The 19,730-nt window shown below is 33.7% G+C and overlaps 1 protein-coding gene across 1 annotated transcript in view; it reads left to right on the top strand.

Annotated features, from left to right (window-relative positions):
* LOC118193826 (glycine receptor subunit alpha-2-like) overlaps positions 1 to 19,730 on the top strand; it is a 224,040-nt gene that overhangs the window by 187,866 nt on the left and 16,444 nt on the right. The window contains exons 5-6 of the mRNA XM_035364974.2: positions 10,071 to 10,153; positions 13,752 to 13,886. Of these exons, the coding sequence (XP_035220865.1) occupies positions 10,071 to 10,153; positions 13,752 to 13,886 (218 nt within the window). The remainder of the gene's footprint in view (positions 1 to 10,070; positions 10,154 to 13,751; positions 13,887 to 19,730) is intronic.

The following is a 19,730-nucleotide window of genomic DNA, read 5'->3' as shown; positions in this document are numbered from 1 at the left end:
ATAAATATGTTCTCAGAAGGCATTCAGAGCAAGATATTTGTTTAGACACAACACTCTTTGCAAGATATATTGTAACACGTGGAGAGTTCTAACTAATTTTTCTGATATCAATTACCATAAAAACAAGGTGTAACGTTTGTTCTGAATGGTAAATTATCACCACCAGAACAGCTAACCATCAAACAAACAGACACCGAATTAAAACCTTTTAACATGTTCACGCCGGTGTGCATCACCGTCATGGGTGTGGCATGGTCACGCTTCATTGTCCAAATCAGGCGGACGTGCATCACCGAAGGGGTACACTTTAGTCTCCTATCAGGCGGCGTGCATTACAGGTGGGTCACGTATGAGTTTCCTCTCAGACGGCGTGCATCACCATTAATCTTGAATATTCGATCAGATATTGCGTATCATTGAAAATTTTTGTTCTTTCGAGTATCCATTTATTATTATACTTCTTTCTTTTATTTTATGCCAATCTTCGTTATGATCCTATTCCTCTGAGTATGACTCGAAATCTTCTTCCTCTGTGGCATATCCGTTCACTTTATTATCTAACGGTTCAAAGTCATTGCTTGCATCAACAGAATCCTCGTCTATAAAAATTGGGAGTATTCTTTATCTTGACGTATTTCTCCTGCTTCCCTTTATAGATTCATCAAACTAACTACTTATTGCCATATCCATGTTATCTATTATTTAGTTGGGCAAAAATTAAAAAACAAAAAATGCTAATCATCTTTCTATTACACACTTACTAGAAGAAATGCATAGTCAGGATGAAAAAAAAGGCATCAGTTACTCAACTTGCAAAGTACGCACACCCACTTTGTTATTGGGTGAACAGTTGTACATAAAGCGTCTGAATAAGCGATAGTACCACGCAGCCAAAATGAACGGGAAATATGAATTTGGGTACCATTTCACGGCGTAAAGCATAAATAACGGCGCCGGCGTGAACTTGTGAAGTTTATTCTACCTCAACACTTGTGATTAAGTACACAATATTAAATATCAGCCAACTTCGACCTCGTTTCAACACAAGGCTTCGTTCCGATGGATATAAATTTAACAATTTAAATCTAACATATGCAAAGGTTTCAACAGAATGTAGACCACGACTTAATTTCTAACACACATTTGCCAAGTAGAATCTAACTCTAGTCTGAAGGAATCCCAGAAAGAGCAATTTGTTCTCCTATTAGAAGAATTTGATCAGTGGATCAATTCGATCATCTCCTATCAGTGGAACCAAACCAAAACTGTCACAGTCCTATTCGTAAAATTCTACATTTTATAATAAAACTCCTTGTCACTAAAAATCTACATAAATTCTGTAATGAATGAACTTTTGCGGAAAGAAGCAGATAGGAAAGAATTAAATTAAATTAACATTCCTCTAGTAAAACTTATACATGAATACCACAATATACGCATCATTAATGTTACAGATTATAAACTGATTATAAACAATGCATACATTCTCTTATTACCATTATTGCTGTAATATACTGGTTTTCATGTATGCTTTCTTATGTTGTATGTGAGCATTTTGGTTTTCATGTAATTTACAGTTCTACATACAATATAATATGCAACAGAGCCATAAACACTCTTAATGTAAGGTACAATGCTTTGCATGAACAATGCTGTTAGTATATGATTAGCAGATGCTTATTCTACCTTAGACTACCTAGACGCTAAATACTACATAGAACATTTATGCTGACACTGACTTAACATGTATAGTGCAATTTGCATTATTGTAAACAAATTATGAAGAAAAGTATGTACATTTCTAGTTTAACACTGGTATCAATCGGCTGGAGTTACGCCCTACAAATACGCATATACTATCGACATTTTAATCTGTCAAATATTTCAGAGAACGAAAGTGCAATGATTGGGAATTCCTGCATACATTTAATAAAATATTAAATTGCTTCACGCGTTTTGGCTTATATATGGACATTACAAAATATAGTGGCTGGTGGTCACTCTCCTCCGACATATGTACTGATTGCTGGTTCGTAAACTAAACGTAGCCCATAGTGGACCTTGCGACACCAGCGAGGTTCTCTGTGCCAATGTTGAGTTTATCACTCATTTTTGGCATATATTTAAACATTTTTCGACTAGCAAAGCCAGCTCTTACTCTATTTTCTCAAGCTGATTTTTTTTTTTTTTTTGCTGTGTTCATCATATGCCAACCTCAAAGTAGTAAATACCGTTTTTATAGCTTTTAGGCTGTGTTCTCGCATCAGGAACTGTCTATTTTGCTGGCTAAGGTACAAATTACGCTAAGGTAAACTAAGGTACACTGATTACTTGAACATCACATTTCCAAACCAGGGGATTAGCCGGCGTGAACCTATCGCTTGGCCCGTACTCATCATATCCTGAACCTTCTAGATTTAATTTTACGGGGACGATTTAAATGCATAAAATGCAAGATTCTTTTGATTCCTATTGAGTCACCATTCGCTGCTTATGATCTCAAAGAAATGGTTGAGAATTTCCAGAACATGAGGTATTTTTGCGTTGACGATGGAAAAGTGTATTATAATTGATGTTCGGCTATTTGAGTGTTTTCTACAACTGGAAATTTCATTATTTTCTTATTTGATTTAATTTGCTCATTTATTTAATGTCAGCAGTTTCGATTTAATTTGATAATTTCAAGCATTTGTTGATGGTGTGTTTTCTGCCAAACTGTATTAAATAAAAGTATGTTTTTATTGCTATACCATTCCTTCTTTACATAGCTCACAATGGTACATATTGGGAACCAGAAAGCGATCTCTAACGCCTAACCCCTTTAATTCTATGATGAAAAATGTTTCGGTGCATTCTGTTACCCCCAAAAAACGCTTGCCCGTTTGTTTTGAAACTTTCTCTATAAATATGTGTGTGTGTACATATATATATAAATTTAAACTAATTAAATTTAAATTTTAACAAACACGTAAACGTAACATTTAATTAAATTTGTATTTAAATTTAATTAATTTATTTAAATTAATTTATTTAATTAAATTCAATTTTTTCTTATATATATACATATATATGTTGTATGCATATGTATGTAGGTACATTATACACTACATTAAATACACCTATGACATAAGCAATAAAATCCAGATTAAATGTTCTGCCTATGGATTTCTTTCTGATGTTCAATAAAATAAGAAAAATATGCTAAAATTGGAAATTTCTTCATTTTAAAATTTGATGAGAGTTTATTTAAAACTTCTCAAAAACTGATAGATATTGTTTAATTTTTGCTGTTTAAAATTTTAATATGGGGAAATATTGTGTTATTTTTAGATCAAATACTAAACTGTTAGTGTGCGATACGAATGTTTATATAAAGCGTGTGTTCTCCTGTAGACAGTCATGTGACTTATTGCTCCAAATTTGTCCCTCTAATAAGACAATTCACCACTTCTTGCAAAATTTAGATGAATTTAAACGCCACCGTAAAACTTAAGTAATTAAAATATGCAATTCCCCCCCTCTTACAGTAAGTCTTACAGTAAGCTTTCATTCAGGTCCTCCAAGCCTGGGAACAATCATAGCTTCAAACGGCTACATCCAATGTAGCAGATCTAAACGCTGGGTGTAAATAGTGTAGAGAAGGTCAGCGGTCTCTGCCACAAACTCCATCTTGAGCTCTGTCCTTACATACGTTAACTAATTTTCATACTTGCGGGGGGGAAAGATGTGACAGTTAATATAGCAATTCATACGTCGAAAGAAGTGATAGTTAATATCAAAATAATAAGATAATAGGTTAGTAATCATAAAACCCTACATACTAACAGGTAAATTTCTGTTGGTTACTCGTACCGTCACAACAGAATAACTATTTTCATTTATAATTAGTCATCTCAATTCCTTCCCGATGAATTAATAAGCTTTTTGTTCCATATGCTGAATTTTAAGTTCAGAAAATATTTTCAGTGCAACTTTAATGTTATTCAGTACTTGAATATATTTGCAACAAAGAGTATTATCTGAAAGGAACAGACCAGAGTGAATCTTTTGTGACAGGAAATTCATTTTTGTAACTACTTAAGAAGGCGTTATGCGAAAGCTGTTGAATAGTACAGATATTTGAAATTCAAATTCGAAACCTAAATTATGCTCATAACACTAAAAACCAAGAATAATTTTATCTCCGAGGAATAGTATTCCATCAGGATATTGCAGCCTTTGGGATAAAATAAAATTTTGAAAATTGTTACGATGCCTCTTTTTTTTTTGGCAAAGAAAAATATAACCTGAACAGAATGAAAGAGAAGAATTTTTCGTTGGAATGCTTTATTTCAATAGCTTCTCGTTCAGGCAGGGGCATTAGTATAGGATATCGCTTCCGGGTTGTAGTAATAGTACTGGTACTAATAAATTTTCTGGTGCGTATAACTTAAAAGTTTATGAGCGCCAAATACAAAAGAAAATTACATTTATCAACCATTAAATCAAAGCAGACTTATTAAATAAAATAAAATGATGTAGCGATTCATGCATAGAGGAGCAGGTACATAAACTACAGGTAATATTTTTTAAATATAAAATAACAAAACATGAAGTACATTAAAATAAATAACAAATTAAATAAAATCTTTTACTATTAAATAATAAAATCTTTTACTATTAAATAATAAAATCTTTTACTATTAAATAATAAAATCTTTTACTATTAAATAATAAAAACTTTAACAATTAAATAACAAACCTTTGAAATATTTGATAACAAAACCTCTTTTAAAAATTGAAATTACATGGAATTTACCTCCTCCATGTTTAAACAGACAAGAGTTAAGTGGAAGCTGTTAAAATATTACAATCCAGACCGATTAAAATATGAACACTTTTATTAAAAAGTGATGCACTGACAAAACGGTATTGCAGTTTGAACAAAAATTTTCACTCCAGGCTTTTAAAAGTTAATTTTGTGCAACTCGAGAGTTAACAATTCTAAGACGAGTTAAGCTTTCCAATACTCTATTCTATGTTTGATGCTTGGTAAAATATAGTCCAGGTAAGAGCGGATTAGTGCTTTGTAAACACGGAGCATAGCGCAAAGATCTGGACCAGGCTATGTTCACAAAAATCTTCAAAAAATTCAGTGTTTTAAAGCATTTCTTCTTCAAGTATGACGATTGTGCTATCATTTCTAAGAGGGTGAAGACTATCGCAGATAATGAGACGGAATTTTAAGTAAAATAATATAAATATTGTTACGTATTTTGGATTTAGTTTGCTATTTTTAGCAGAATTATGATTAAAAGTGTTTTATATCCCCATGCACGAGACTTATTTTAACAGAAACCTACGCCAGAAAAGTAAAAATACAGAAGCACGCGCACTTAACATTTAATAAATAGATATCTCGTAATTCTACCCGTTTGCTTTCCAGAAATTTCCAAAACACGGAAATTACCAGAAGCTTCTCGTGACTGATTAAAAAGCTCTAAAAGCTGGGGAGGAACATGTTAATAATTTTAGATGCGGTAAATTTTGTTGAACAGGTTAGCTTCCTCTGAGCTTTGGATTGTGTTCTATTTAACATCTTAGTATTTTAAAATATAACTACTGCGTGATATTGTGATACTGTACGAATATCTTTGAAGAAAAATCCAGCATTTTTGTTATATTTCTTGTGATAAGAATAAATTTTGTTAACTTTTTATCGGATTTCTGCGTTCACTCTATTATGAAACCGTACACACGCAATAATATATTGTAAGGTTTAGCCTAAGTTTATAATAGTTACTTTTAAGTTAAAGCTCCTTTCCTTTCTCTTTTAATTTCATCTTACAATTTCCTTACCAGAATGCGTTTTTAGAATAGCGTTTAATGCAGCTGAGAAGGGGTAGTATTTAAGCCGATGTTCCACTAACTTCGGGAGTTGAGTTGAGTTGAGTTGAGAGCAGAATCTGGACACCCGTGCGACTTACTAAGACTATTCGGGTCTAGTCCAGGTTCCGCAACTATCCCGGGCAACACCTCATGGGGCCTATAAGGGCATACATTAGTCCTGTATACATGCTTACATAGCTCATAACATATGCTTATAGTTACATAGTTCATAATATATGCTTACATTGTCGTTACTAACTTCGGGAGAGAGAAGCAGAGTTTCTGACTAGCGCGCGTTTGCCTTTTGTCCACATCTCTCTAACCTGTTATTACGCTTGGCCGTATTACGGGCCGTTGATAGCTTCGCTAGCTAATTCGATATTTAGGGGCCAACTACTTAGAAATGTGTTGGTTTCGGCTAAATGTCTTTAGTTAGTCATTAATTAAGTTCTTATTTCTTATAATTTTGAGTTTAAGCCCAAGTGGAGGCTTTGTTGTACGTCCTGAGAAAGGGACCATCTGTTAATCCTTATTTTGAGCAATAAAAGGTAATTAAACCTTCTGGTGTTTTACGGTTCTGTTACCGAACTTAAGCGATTATTCGCTTAGCTGTTCACTAGGTTCCTCCACGCTTATTTATTAGATAAAAGGGAGAAACACTACATTATAATTAATAGAAATATTTAACAACATGTAAAAATTGGTGGAAAATTAAAATTAATGGCTTTTAAATAAGTAGTTTTAAACTAATTGCTAAGTTGTGAAGCAATCTATTCGCTAAATTATTGAAATTTGTAAAACAACTGGAAATTGTTATTGATTTCCTATTGAATAGAGATTTTAAAACAATAGTTTTCAAATCTTGCTCTACGACATCCTGAGACACTTCGAATGATAATGAGAGTGATTTAAGGAAGCAGAGTATTAGAAGTTTAACGCTGAAGTGTTAAGAAGTTTTGTAGAATTTAAACTCTTAAACAAGGTCAATTGGAGACCTTATTCTTCGAATAATTAAATTCTGGTGGGGAAAGATGTAAGGTTTATACTAAGTTTATAACAGTTATTTTTAAGTTAAAGCTTCTTTCCTGTCTCTCCTAATTTCAGCTTAAAATTACGATTATAATTTTTGGTTTTAAAAATCTGTTCATTATCTATATGTTGATATCAACAAGTAAGTATTTCGTATAATTCCCAGTACTTTTATGTATTACGAGCTAGTCGTAAGCACCATAAATATTTTAACTACTTTAAATTTTGCGGTAATTAACCGTTTACGGTTAATTACCGCAAAATTTACCTCGGTTTTACGAAGACTTACTCTTACGGCTATGCTTAGGCTATCAATTTCGAAAATCAGTCAGATGTTATAACGAAATACACGAAGGAAAAAAAATTCAAACAGACAGTATTAACGAATTCTTTGATATAAAGAAATGGTTGGAATAAATCATCCAAATGAGTAACAATTATTCACCTGTTATTTTTAATTAACCATATCCTTATAATTTTTTTATATTTTTTTCATGTAAATGGTGTGTTAATTTCATAAAATATATATGTATATAGTGCATGCGTATTTTCATGCAAATGAATAGTTTATAAATGTTACAAAAGAGTATACATTCTTAAAACCAACTGTGTTAAGTGAAATTCTAATTTGAATTGCTTAGTATATTAAAAAGTATTTTTTAGTTTCTAATGTATTCAGGCAAATGAATGTGGTTTACAGTTTAAATATTTCAGAAACTCTAATGGCTACTTATGTGATTTTCTGAAATTAATATTCGCTCAGAAAAATGAGATTTACAAGATGCTTTACTTATTCACTGCACTTATTGGAATTTGAAAATTTGATAAAAGAGTTTAACTACTAAAGTTTTCATGTCATATAAATGTAGAATTAAATATCTGAAGGAAAATTAAATACCGAACGAATGCTCAGTGAGCTCAAATTATTTAAACTAAGTCCAATGCTGCTGAACTAGTTAAAATATTTCCAATAGAAATTCTCTCTCCGTTTCTGAAGCAAACCGCTTTTCCAAAGTTCTAGAAAGCACATGAGACAAATAACACTTAGCTTGTTCGAAAGGAACAACATTTTGCACTTTATATCAAATTGTGTTGTCCGATATTGGTCAAACAATTCGTGCTTTTACAGTGGACGATGAATTTCACTGCATTCATGGATACGTTACGCGAAATTTAAATGGCAGTTGAACATTTTCATTCGCTAGTGGATAATAGATCATTCTTGAAAACTCAAAGCGAATTTGTGTTTCTTACTCATAACATTTTGCGCAGGACAAGTATGGTATCGTTTATTTTTCTCTTGCACATATATTGTGAAAAGAAAATTTTTAGTGAAATTTCTAAAGTGAATTCTTTATTTTATGCAGATGTAACAAATTTAATCTCAGTATAAAACAATAATTAATGATTTAAAAATTACGGTTCAAATTAATTTGGTAGCAGTATTGTTACGTGCCTACGAGTCAGACCTAGCGATTCATGAAAGAAAGATATAAACATATTTTGAGTTAACTGAACTTTGAACAAAACTTCATCAAACTATTACAGTAACTATCCATTACGTTATAACATCTTGTACGCTTGGTTGTCACAAACAGTGAATAATAACTAAGTCTTTAAAATACTACAAACCTTGAGTTAATAAAAGGCGTAAAAAACCCTTTATTAACTCAAGGTTCCTAGGTGCTTACAAAGCCAACACATTTTGCTTAACTCAAATGATAATGAATAATTTAAAAGTAAAGAAATTAAATTTACCCTAACAGCTAGACATATTAAATAACGCGCAAGCTGGCTCTGACTCGAAATTCGGCGTAAACAAGCCTAATGGCTAATTAGATAATCAAAGATAATAAATAACAACATGGCCTTCAGGCAGAACACGCTCTAAATCCACCTTTCGAAATTTTCCCTTAAAAACTAACTTCTTCCTACCTCATCTGAATATACGCGTATTAGTCAATTTGCATTCTCGCAAGAAAATGTGAGTTGAATGCAAGAGCGATAGGAAAGGTTGTTTAAACATAAAATAACTTGTAAGTAAATGAAATAAATCCCTACAACTTAACATTTTGAAATTAAGGACTGTTTTTGTGCTCATCTTGTTTAATATCATAAAGCTTTGACATATAAATAGATGGGTTACAAATATTGTAAAGATATAAACTTTATTTGATTCTTTAATTAAAAGAATGCTATAAGGTACAAGCATAATCGTTAGTTTTATTATGAAAATTATTATAACATTAAATTTCATCATAATTATTCTAATAGAGTTTTCAAGAAGATACAGATCAAGTTGTAAATGATAGATGCAATTTTTGTTTCACCCATAGGTAATAATAATATTTTTTCCCTACAGTACATGGAGAGCTATATGGTAATGGCATAATTTTAATTCTTTTGTATAATATAATACCTGAAAAGCTTAATAATATACGCATTTTGAAAGGAAAGGATTTTTTTTTAAATTTTAATTGTTAGAAAAAGAATCTTTACGGCATGCGTACTAGGTTATGGTTGCCCGCAGTAATAACGTTAATTCTTTGCATCGCAAAACTTGTTTTAAGAAATAGGCATGAAAATTTAAAATTTAAATGCTGCGATAGTTAGTAATAGTGCATCAGTTTTTATTATAAGAGAGGCGGGTATATTTGTCTTCCTAAATAACTCTAACAAATTTAAAAATTAAGAATTATATTGATTTCGGATAATATATAATTAACGCTTCTGATACTGTGATAGAAAGCATCATAAATCAATGCCTGAAAAGATGTAGTTCTTGGACTTACCTTCTTTAGAGTAAATAAAAATTATAAATAAATGCAGTGAAGAATTTTTAACAGGACTTCTTAACAAAGTGCCTTTTAATTGAACTTCTGTAAGATTATTAATATTCGAAATCAGTACCCTTTTATCTTTAATAAATACTATTCGTACATTTTACCTTCTTTATTTGCGTACGATTAACTCTTAATTTTAAATCATTTTTAAAAAATGGCTTCTATACAGTACATTAATATCATGTTTCGTTTCTATGGACAGTGCAGTGACTACTACTAGGCTCTGCTACATGAACATTTAATTCTAAACCCTAACTTCATTTTAGGTTAGTAATATGCTATTACGAAATATTTAACATTTTATACAATCTCCTACCATTTTGGTTTCAGATTAAAACTGCGTTTCTCCTGTATGATGGATTTGTACCGCTATCCCATGGATTCGCAAGTTTGCACTATTGAACTGGAATCTTGTAAGTTGTTTACCTTCTTTTTTAAGAAAATAATAATCCAAAACTCAATAAGAGAGTAATTGTTTTTTGTGTTCATCAGTTTTCTATGTTTATTTCAATTAACACACAAATGTTTGAAACTGCTCAGACAATTTTTCAGTACTTAATTTTGCTGTGTAAACATTTAAATTGCGGTTATGTTCATCAGACGGCGCTTTATCCATAAAATAATGCAAAATTACTCATAATAAATGCTGAATAGAGCACTCATAATTGTTGAACATTGCCTACAGACTAGCTAAGATTTATGGAAGAAACCAACACAACAGCTCTTGTATAGGAATCGTTGATACTGCATATTATCATTAATTGAAGTTGCATACCGTCATTTCACATTGCCCCTGATGTTGATATGTCTCTCTATATATGCCACTTTGTATAATCCTTTAATGAAAAGTCACTTCACGTTTGGAAATTTGTGTGGCTATACTGTGCGACCATACTAATTTTGTGATCGATTTTGCGATGGCGTTTTAGATTACCTTAGCCAAACTTGAAATTAAGATAGAAGAAAAATGGTGTGATGTTGCAGTCTGAATGTATCTCGTAAAATCCTAACTTTCTTTTCATTTAGGTTGCTTTGTAACGGGTCTAGAAAAGCTGACGCATAACAGTAAAATTTTTTAAAAAAATAGAGTCATGTGTTCAGATTTTCCAATGTACAATGCCGTCTCGTGAGCATATTTGTGTTTAAAATATTTGCATCATAAAATTTCTTTATAAAACCCTGTAATTTCGAGTATATCTGTATTTTTCCTAATATACATTGTAATATCTATAAAGTAAAATTTTATGAAGTTTAATGACTTTTGGATTATCCTTGCACTTTAAGTCACCGAAATTTATTGGAAGAAAAGGAAGAAAGGTAAAGGAAATGCGAGGATAAAAATTTGTAATATCGTATATCTTAATTCAAATGTTGCATATGTACAAGTGTGATGTTGCCCATCCATTTGCCGAAATATTTCGTGTGTTCCTGAGAAGCGAAGTGAGTATTGGAAATTGGCTCGAAACTTCCAATTTTTTTATTAATAAGCAAAATTAACTGCGAAATTATTAAGTAAAATAGCTTTAATACAAGTTAAAAAGTTATAATTTAAAATAAGATTTTTTGAAATTCGAAATACCATTTGGCTAAAAACAATTATAATAAAAAGTAGATCGAAGAAATGTTTTACTCAACAGGCTGAACTTTATTAGAATAGCAGAAAAGCTTCTAAAGCATTTATATAACATGCATATATAAACCAGAATAAAATTAAGAATGGCAGTACGGCACTATGCTAAATATTATTGCTATTTGCCTTCGTTAAATAATGCAATAAAAGAAGCTATAAGGCAAAATGTTAAGCCTAACACACAAAAATAATAAAGTAAAGATCAATGTGTCGTAAGTATACCTAAAGTGTTTATATGAGCAATAAATAATACGTACTATATTTCAAAAACTTAAGATAAACTAGCAGAACAAAATCAAGTATAAGACAGATGAAAGACATTAAGAATTTGGGCGTTTTCATGAAGAAATCATTTGCAAAGACATAATTTGAATACCTATTTATTTGTATATAATTGGAAGACATAAATAATATAGCAGTTACAATAAAAAATGTAATAGGCATAAAGAAGATACTTAGCAAAGTTAAACTACTGTTTATATTGATAAAATTAAGATTTTTAAGCCGTAAAATCTGTGAAATATCCAAAAAATTTAAACAGGGATTAATATTTTAAAGAGAGTGTGAAAGCTGTTTCATAGAAAATAAGTTTTCTATTTAAAACTGGAATAACTCATGTATCTCGAAAAATACTAGAAATTAGAACTCCTTAAATTTGGAAGTTAAAATATAACGCACAAGTGAAAGCACTCCTATTGTAGAGAAATTAGGTTATTTCGATGCAGGGGACATGAAAAATGTGCAATGACCTCGCTGGGACTCGGACCTCTCGAATACGCGCCGAGCGTGCTGACCATTACACCACGAAGGTATGCTATGAAGATCTTAGATTCTGTTGCCACAGAAGTAAAAACAGTACTATACGTATTCGAACTGAACGGCGACAGTGCGTTAGCTGAAGGAAAAAGTAAACCATCTCAAATAACAGTAGTTCTTATGTATATAATATCCGGTAAATTGTAGCGTAGATTACATATCTGTAAGAAATTGCAAAATTATGCCTCAGCGGTTTTACGCATTACATTGTAATCATTAATAATCTTAAAACAAAGTTCATTATTTTCAATTTAAAGATCTATTATATTTTCTTTAAAATATCTGATAAAAACTGCAAAAGTTTTCTGTACATATAAGTTAATTTCAAATTTCAATAGCTACAAAAATTATTAAACTATAAAAATGCCTACAAGCGGTAATATGAAATCACAATAAGAAAACATGTAATGTTTTTATGGAATAGCCCGTCGCGAGGGCAATTACATCCATTGACCACCTGGTTCAGTTTCTGGAAAATTTAACCAGATTACCAAATTAACTACTAATGGGAGCAGAAACAGACCAGGCAATACACACTGTTCTTCATATTATTCTTACATTTCGTGTAGATTTACATATTCGAGCCATTGATATTTCGAGTTAATATTTAGTCCGTTAATACTTCTGAATGCGAACGCATTTCATTAAGAAAAACATCCGATAGGGAACTATAATATAACAGAACGTCCTTTAGTGTTGCAGAATGACTTAATCAGCTACTGCCGAGTAATGCAATTGGAATCAGCTACAGCTAAGTAATGCAATTGGAATGAATGCAAATTTTTTAATAAATGATAAGAACGTTTGAGTTAAAAACCCTAGCATTTTCATGAAATTAAGAAACTGGTAATGAAAATTGTAATCTGTTTTATAAAAAAGGGTCAGTTTATTTAAAGTTACCTTTTATTAAAACTGGACTTTAACAATGCAATTATAAATGCTTTCCACAGGACTATACTCATATTCCTATTTTTATGCGGATGAGAATAAGAGAACAAAAGAAAAATAAATCGCTTAATAAAGAAGCATAGAAATACAGTAATTAATCTTCACACAAAACTCTCTCTAAAGATTTAAAGAGCAGAATTAGGACTCAGTCATTACTATGTAATTTTTTAATAAGCAAACTTTTAACAGTTTATATTTTTAAAGCAATGCGTTTGAATTATTTTCTATCCCTTATTTCCTTATTTTTCTTTGCTGTTCTTGACACAAAAGAAACTCTTCAGTTTCAGACTTTTGTATAAATTCAGAAATTGTAAATATACACAAAAAAAGTTCACAAAACTTGTCTTAAATTAATTTTTGAATAACGAATAATACTTTTTGTCGCTAGTTTGAATGTATATGCAAACGTAGAACCTCATTTTCAACATCTGGAAAAAAATTAAGGCTGAATCATAGTTTTTTGTAATTATTGAGAAATTAATAACTTTTCATGCAGAAATAATTAAAAATTTTTATCAGAAATCTGAAAATTTATTAAGTAATGTAAATTGTAATGCAGTTTTTAGTCTTTGCATATATCAGTCAAAACTGTAATCACAAAGTATATCAACTTCTAGTTTCCAAGACGACCGATGAACTTCATTTGAAATGGACAGATAATCATCCTGTCATGCTATACGACAACTTAAAGCTGCCCCAGTTCGAAATCGAGAGAGTTAATACATCTATCTGCAAAGAAAAGTTCCATATCGGTAAGCAGATTTTCAATAGCATTTTCACTTTTTACCCTTCTTCAAATTTAAATATTATTGAAAAAGAAAGCTTTGTCTATCTACATCACTTCTATCTCAGTAGATGCTGAAGAGATTATGTCGCGTTTCAGCGTACTTTACTCAGATCGATTTTCGAAAACTAAAGAAAAAATATGCATAAAAGGAGAAGTTCGAGTGATAGAATGCAGAAAAAGACGATTCCGAATGTCATGTCATATAAAGAAGCAAGGTATTGCTCTATTAGTATCACATAGAAATTTTAAGATATGTAAAGATTAGATGTCTCCTTTTGTCATTTCTTGGTGCAGTAAATTGGGAAACTTTCAGTAAGTCTTATGTAACTCGCCCCCCCCCAAAAAAAAGGAAAAACGAGGAAAAGCTTTTTGCTGGTAATTTTCTCCTCTTCAGTACAAGAAATGGGGATATAAAAAGCTAAGAAATTGACTTAAATTATCAAAATATTAAAAAAATGTTACATTATTTACAATTTAATTTTTGAGTATTATGCCATCAATAGATTTATTCTCCAACAATATTTTCTTCTTTCGAAATATTTTTTAAACAATTCTTTTTCTATTTTTATGATCCAATAATCTAAAACTTTTCCTGTCATTGGAATATTTTCAATGTCATGGATATACGCTGTTGAAATAATTAAGAGAATTTGCATATTTTATCGAATTGCATGAAAAGAACTGAACTGAAGGAAAAATCACTGTTTCTAGGCAAAAATGCAAATTTTGTATGGCAAATACACGTGTTTATAGGCGAAGCCAGCAGAAAAACAGGCTTTATAAGCGCGTGGATGGTAAAATGAATCACGTCCTCTAGCACACCTCGGCGAATTTCTTGGTGTTATCTTGCAGTTATCGGTTAAATTCACATCGGAACAGTAAAAATGAGTAACCACCAACGTTTAGATGATTGAATGAGGTGGCGAATTGTGGGGAGGCTGGAGGCAGGCCAATTGCAAGTCTAGATATGCAGAGAGTTTAATTTAATGCCCAGCGTCGTATGTAACCTATGAAAACAGTTCCAGGATACCGGATCCATTGAGAGAAAGCCTGCGCAAGGTCGTCCAAGAACCACGACGGCCAGAGAAGATCGCTATTTGTCCATTTTACCGAGGCATAACAGAGAGGGTACAGCTTCTCAGCTTTCTCGGGACCTGTATTCAACCACAGGAACCCGTGTAACAAGAGTGACTGTTTCCAAAACACTGAATGAGAAAGAGTTGTTTGCCAGAAGACCGGCTGTTTGCGTCGCGTTCACGTCTACGGACAGGAGAGTCCGATTAGCAAGGTGCAGGCAACATAATGTTTGGAGTACGGAGCAATGGGCGACCGTTCTGTTCATTCGATAAGCTCATTCATGAAGCTCCGACGAGTCCCGTTTCAGCCTAAACACCAATTCTCGCCGTACGTTCATATGGAGAGAGCCAGGGACCCGCTACCTACACTCCAAAGTCCACGAAATCAACAATTATGGCGGTGGCGGTGTAATGGTCTGGGCAGGCATCATGTTGAATGGCCGCACACCTCTCCACGTCTTTGACAGAGGCACTGTGACTGGCGTGAGTTACAGGGATGAAGTCTTCGAGCCCTATGTCCTCTTTTCCGGGGTGCAGTGGACTCCATCTTACAAGACGATAACGCGAGGCCACATAGAGCTCTTCTTGTCGACGAGTTTCTCGAGAGTGAGGATATTCGCCGGAGGGATTGGCCAGCCAGGTCTCCAGACCTCAACCCTATAGAGCATGTATGGGACGCTCTGGGTAGGGCAACTGCAACTCGCAACACTCCCTCCTAGAACCATCCAGGAACTGAAAACAGCGTTGCTGAGTGAGTGAGACGAGTTGCCACAGGCACCGATAAACTGCCTTATTTCCAGTATGACATCACGCTGCGAGGCTTGTATGGCTGCAAGAGTGGACCTTACCACCTATTAACCCATTTCTTTTGTGTCTTCTGCAACTACTCTTTCAGACGTTCAGACTCCCATGAGTGTTACACACGAACATGTATGTCTAGTCTGTTAAATGTTTATTTTGTTTGTATTATATCAACCTATGTTCACACCAAATTTTATTTAAATTTGCCCAGTAGTTCTGGAGATCGTAGATGAAATGTGAAAATTTTCTTAATTTATTACACCAGTGTATGCTGTATCATGTTTAATACACTCATTAAATGCTTCTTGAAATTAACTGCCCATATCAGGTTTAATAAAAAACAATATTATGTATTTTGATCATAAGTCATCGCTGTGGTTATTTTCATGTAGATTGGAGTTGCACCGAATAACTAGGGTTCGAATCCTTATGTGAGGTTTCTTGTGAATGAAAGCGAACAGTAAGAGATCAATGAACTCCATTCCCTAAATAGCTCATATTTGGAGCGGAGTAGAGGAAATGAGCCTTCACGAGCTCTATCATAATCAAGCAATCCCATCCAAATTCATTAAGACGTCAAGACAGAAGAGAAACACCCCAAAGTATAATATAAAATTATAGAAAGCAACAACCTTCTGTTTGGCGTAGGTTTTAGTCAAGACTCTAGCGACTTCGCGGGCATACAGGCACAGGTCCTTTTTAACCAGAAACAAAAAAATCTGCAACAATAAGAAATCCACGGTTATATATATGCTTAAAAGGAGTAAATGCAACAAGAGGGTATTGCGATTAGTCTGAAGGAATAGTAACTAAGATTGAAAAATTAAGTCAATGGAATTTTAACAGGATTAAGGAGGTCTAGATCGGAATGAAAGTCATTAATTAAACAAAATTAATCCTTGTTAATGGGCAAGGACTCAAGAAAATCCAATTCAACAAGAAGAAGAAAGCTTTTCGGATAACTTTTGCAGACCCAAAGTAATAATTTTGATTTAATTTCTACCTATATTTAACTTTCAAAGACTTGTTAATTTTGCCTTTTTGGACATAAGATTTGTGTTCCATAATACGAAACTTTAATGCGTTTTTATTTTGTCCAAAATATCTCAAGTCACAAAAACTTTTCAAGCTTCCTTCTATTATATGTCAGGCTCTCGAAGTTTGTTCCTCAAAGCTTTTACTTGCTAATGAATTATGAATATAACATATATAACGTAAATAACATATATACCGTGTATACGAGCCAGTTTCCCTTAGAAAGCCGTGCACCAAGGCATCCCTTTCTTTAAGCATATAGTTCTCAAGTTGCTTTACCATAATCAAATAAACCAAACCAAAGTATTTCCGATTTTAATTCTTAGGGAATTTATGGCATATCCTATCAGTGTGGTTTGAGATATATCGTTCGAAATAACATAGCGTTATAGTTTCACATCAAGGAACACGAATCATATGTTCGAAAAGGCGAAATTCAAGTTTTCGATAACTAATTATAGTTGGATATTTAATCACAGTTTTGATTATGGGTATGCAAAAATTATCCAAAAGACATTTTCCTTTGGCGAATTGGATTTCCTTGAAACTTTTCACAAAGATTTATGCTGCTTAGTTAATTACTTTAATTCCAATCCAATCGTTCATAACTCTTTTAAAATTTCATTAATTTAATTTTTCATATTTTTTAACTTTTTCTGCCGACAAATGGAGTTACCTTCTCTTTCGCTTTACTCCTTTAGGATATGAATGAAACCTTTCCCTTCAACGCAAATTTCTTTGCTCTTGATGAAGAAAGATATGTATCTGTTTGCCCTCGAAATGGATACAGTCTTGACTAAAACCTACGCTAAACACAAGGTTGTTGCTTTCAATAATATTATGCAATTAAGAGCTTCTTAATCTAAAGTGAAACATGCAATGGTTTCGCGTCATGACTTTAGATAGAGGTTAGAATCTAAAATTCTATGTTTTGAGAATAGGATATACATCTTTCAGAATAATAAGGCGTTTTAGGACACTCCCCTTTATATTAAACTATTTTGTTACTGAATTCGTAAAAAATAATTGTGATGTACACTGCTCGACATTGAAAACACAACACCAAGAAGGAGTGGTCAGAAATTTATGCAAATTTTAGAGTAGACGCCCGTCACTGAGTTAGCGAATGATGTGAAATGCGCAGCTCTCTGAAGCATGTGAAGTAAGATATAAGGGAAGGAACGTGCAGAATGGGCAATATTCGTGTCGTTAGTTCTACCAGACGATTTATCAAAGAAAGTTGGTTTTTGTCTCGGAGGATACATGTAATATGTTATGTTATGCAATGTAGAAGTGAGGGAGCCACCTAATATTTACCCTAAGTAGGCAGGTATTAGCCCCACACACTAACTAGAAAACTAACAACATTCTGGTATCGTGTAAAGGATAGAATGCCAGGCCGCCGTCAACGAAGGCACTTACAGCAGATAGACAGACGATTTTACGAGGGGTATGGTGATCGGACTGAGAAGGACGGGTTGGTCCTTACGTCAAATCGCAGCTGATACCCACATAGCTGCGAGCATGGTGCATCGGTTATGGCGAACATGGTTGGAACAAGGAAATGTGGGAAGAAGGAGGGGTGCAGGTGCAGCTAGAGTGACGTCAGCACGTGTGGATTGACGCATCCGCCGACAAGCTGTGGCGGTCCCGCAAGTCACTTGTACCGCGATTCTGCAGCATGTGCAAGATATCCCGGATATTCCCGTGTCGATCAGATCCATTTCCCGTCGATTGGTTGAACGTGGCCTGCACTCACGGCGTCCGTTAAGTAGACTGCCATTGACCCCACCGCATAGACGCCAACGTTTAGAATGGTGCCGACTGGAGCGATGTGGAAGACAGAATGGCGAAACGTCGTGTTCTCAGATGAGTCACGCTTCTGTTTATCCAGTGACAGTCGCCGCATACGTGTGTGGCGTCGACGTGGAGACAGATTTAATCCGACAGTAACTGTAGAAAGCCCCACTGCGCGACAACGTGGCATAATGGTTTGGGGCGCTATTGCCTACGATTCCAGGTCCCCTCTAATTCGTATTCAGGGCAATATGACGGCTCAACGATACTTGGATAATGCACTGCGGCCGGTGGCAATCCCCTACCTTTAGGGGCTGCCTAATGCAATTTTTCAGCAGGATAACGTACTCTTCTGACCTGTCACCAATCGAACATGTGTGGAATGTGATTGGACGCCGTTTGCAGACTCTGCCCCTGCCTCGTTCAGAAGACGAACTGTGGCAAATGTTTGAAAGGGAATAGAGAGCCATCCCTCAGGACACCATCCGCACTCTTATTGACTGTCTAGACGTGTTTCTTCGTGCATCGCTGTCCTCGGTGTTCCTACGAACTATGTAACTCTAAGCATATATTATGAACTATGAAAGCATGTATACAGGATCAATGTATGCCCTTATAAGGACCATGAGGTGTTGCCCCGGATAATTGCGGAACCTAGACTAGACCCGAATAGTCTAAGTAAGCCGCACGGGTGTCCAGATTCTTCTCTCAGCTGTCAACTATAATATTGAGCCTCTTCTAGATGTAATTACTCCTTCTATGTACATCGTACCATGCTTTATTTGTAATACTAGTTACATATGTTAATGCTGTTCTCTAAATAATGGTGGGCGTATTCTTACTGATGTACTGATTAACCGCTATGGTAAAGGGTCAGTGCCCACGTCCCCCGTCACTTATCACTTATCCTATAGAGCCGACGCCGTTCTCGCTCTGTATTCTGACTATCATTTTGAAATAAAGATCACTTATTGCTGCTTGCTGTCTCTGTCTTTTTTCCAAATTTCATCACTTTCTGACCACTCCTTCTTGGTGTTGCATTTTCAATGTCAAGCAGTGTATTTTATAGAAACAATGTCAAATGGATTGGATTTGTCATA

This window comes from Stegodyphus dumicola, chromosome X2 (genome assembly GCF_044657685.1).
Source record: "Stegodyphus dumicola isolate Sdum_Otavi_A_Nest chromosome X2, ASM4465768v1".
In the NCBI taxonomy this organism is placed as follows: Eukaryota; Metazoa; Arthropoda; class Arachnida; order Araneae; family Eresidae; genus Stegodyphus; species Stegodyphus dumicola.
Note: the sequence above shows the minus strand (reverse complement) of the source record. Positions and strands in the feature narration are given on the sequence as shown.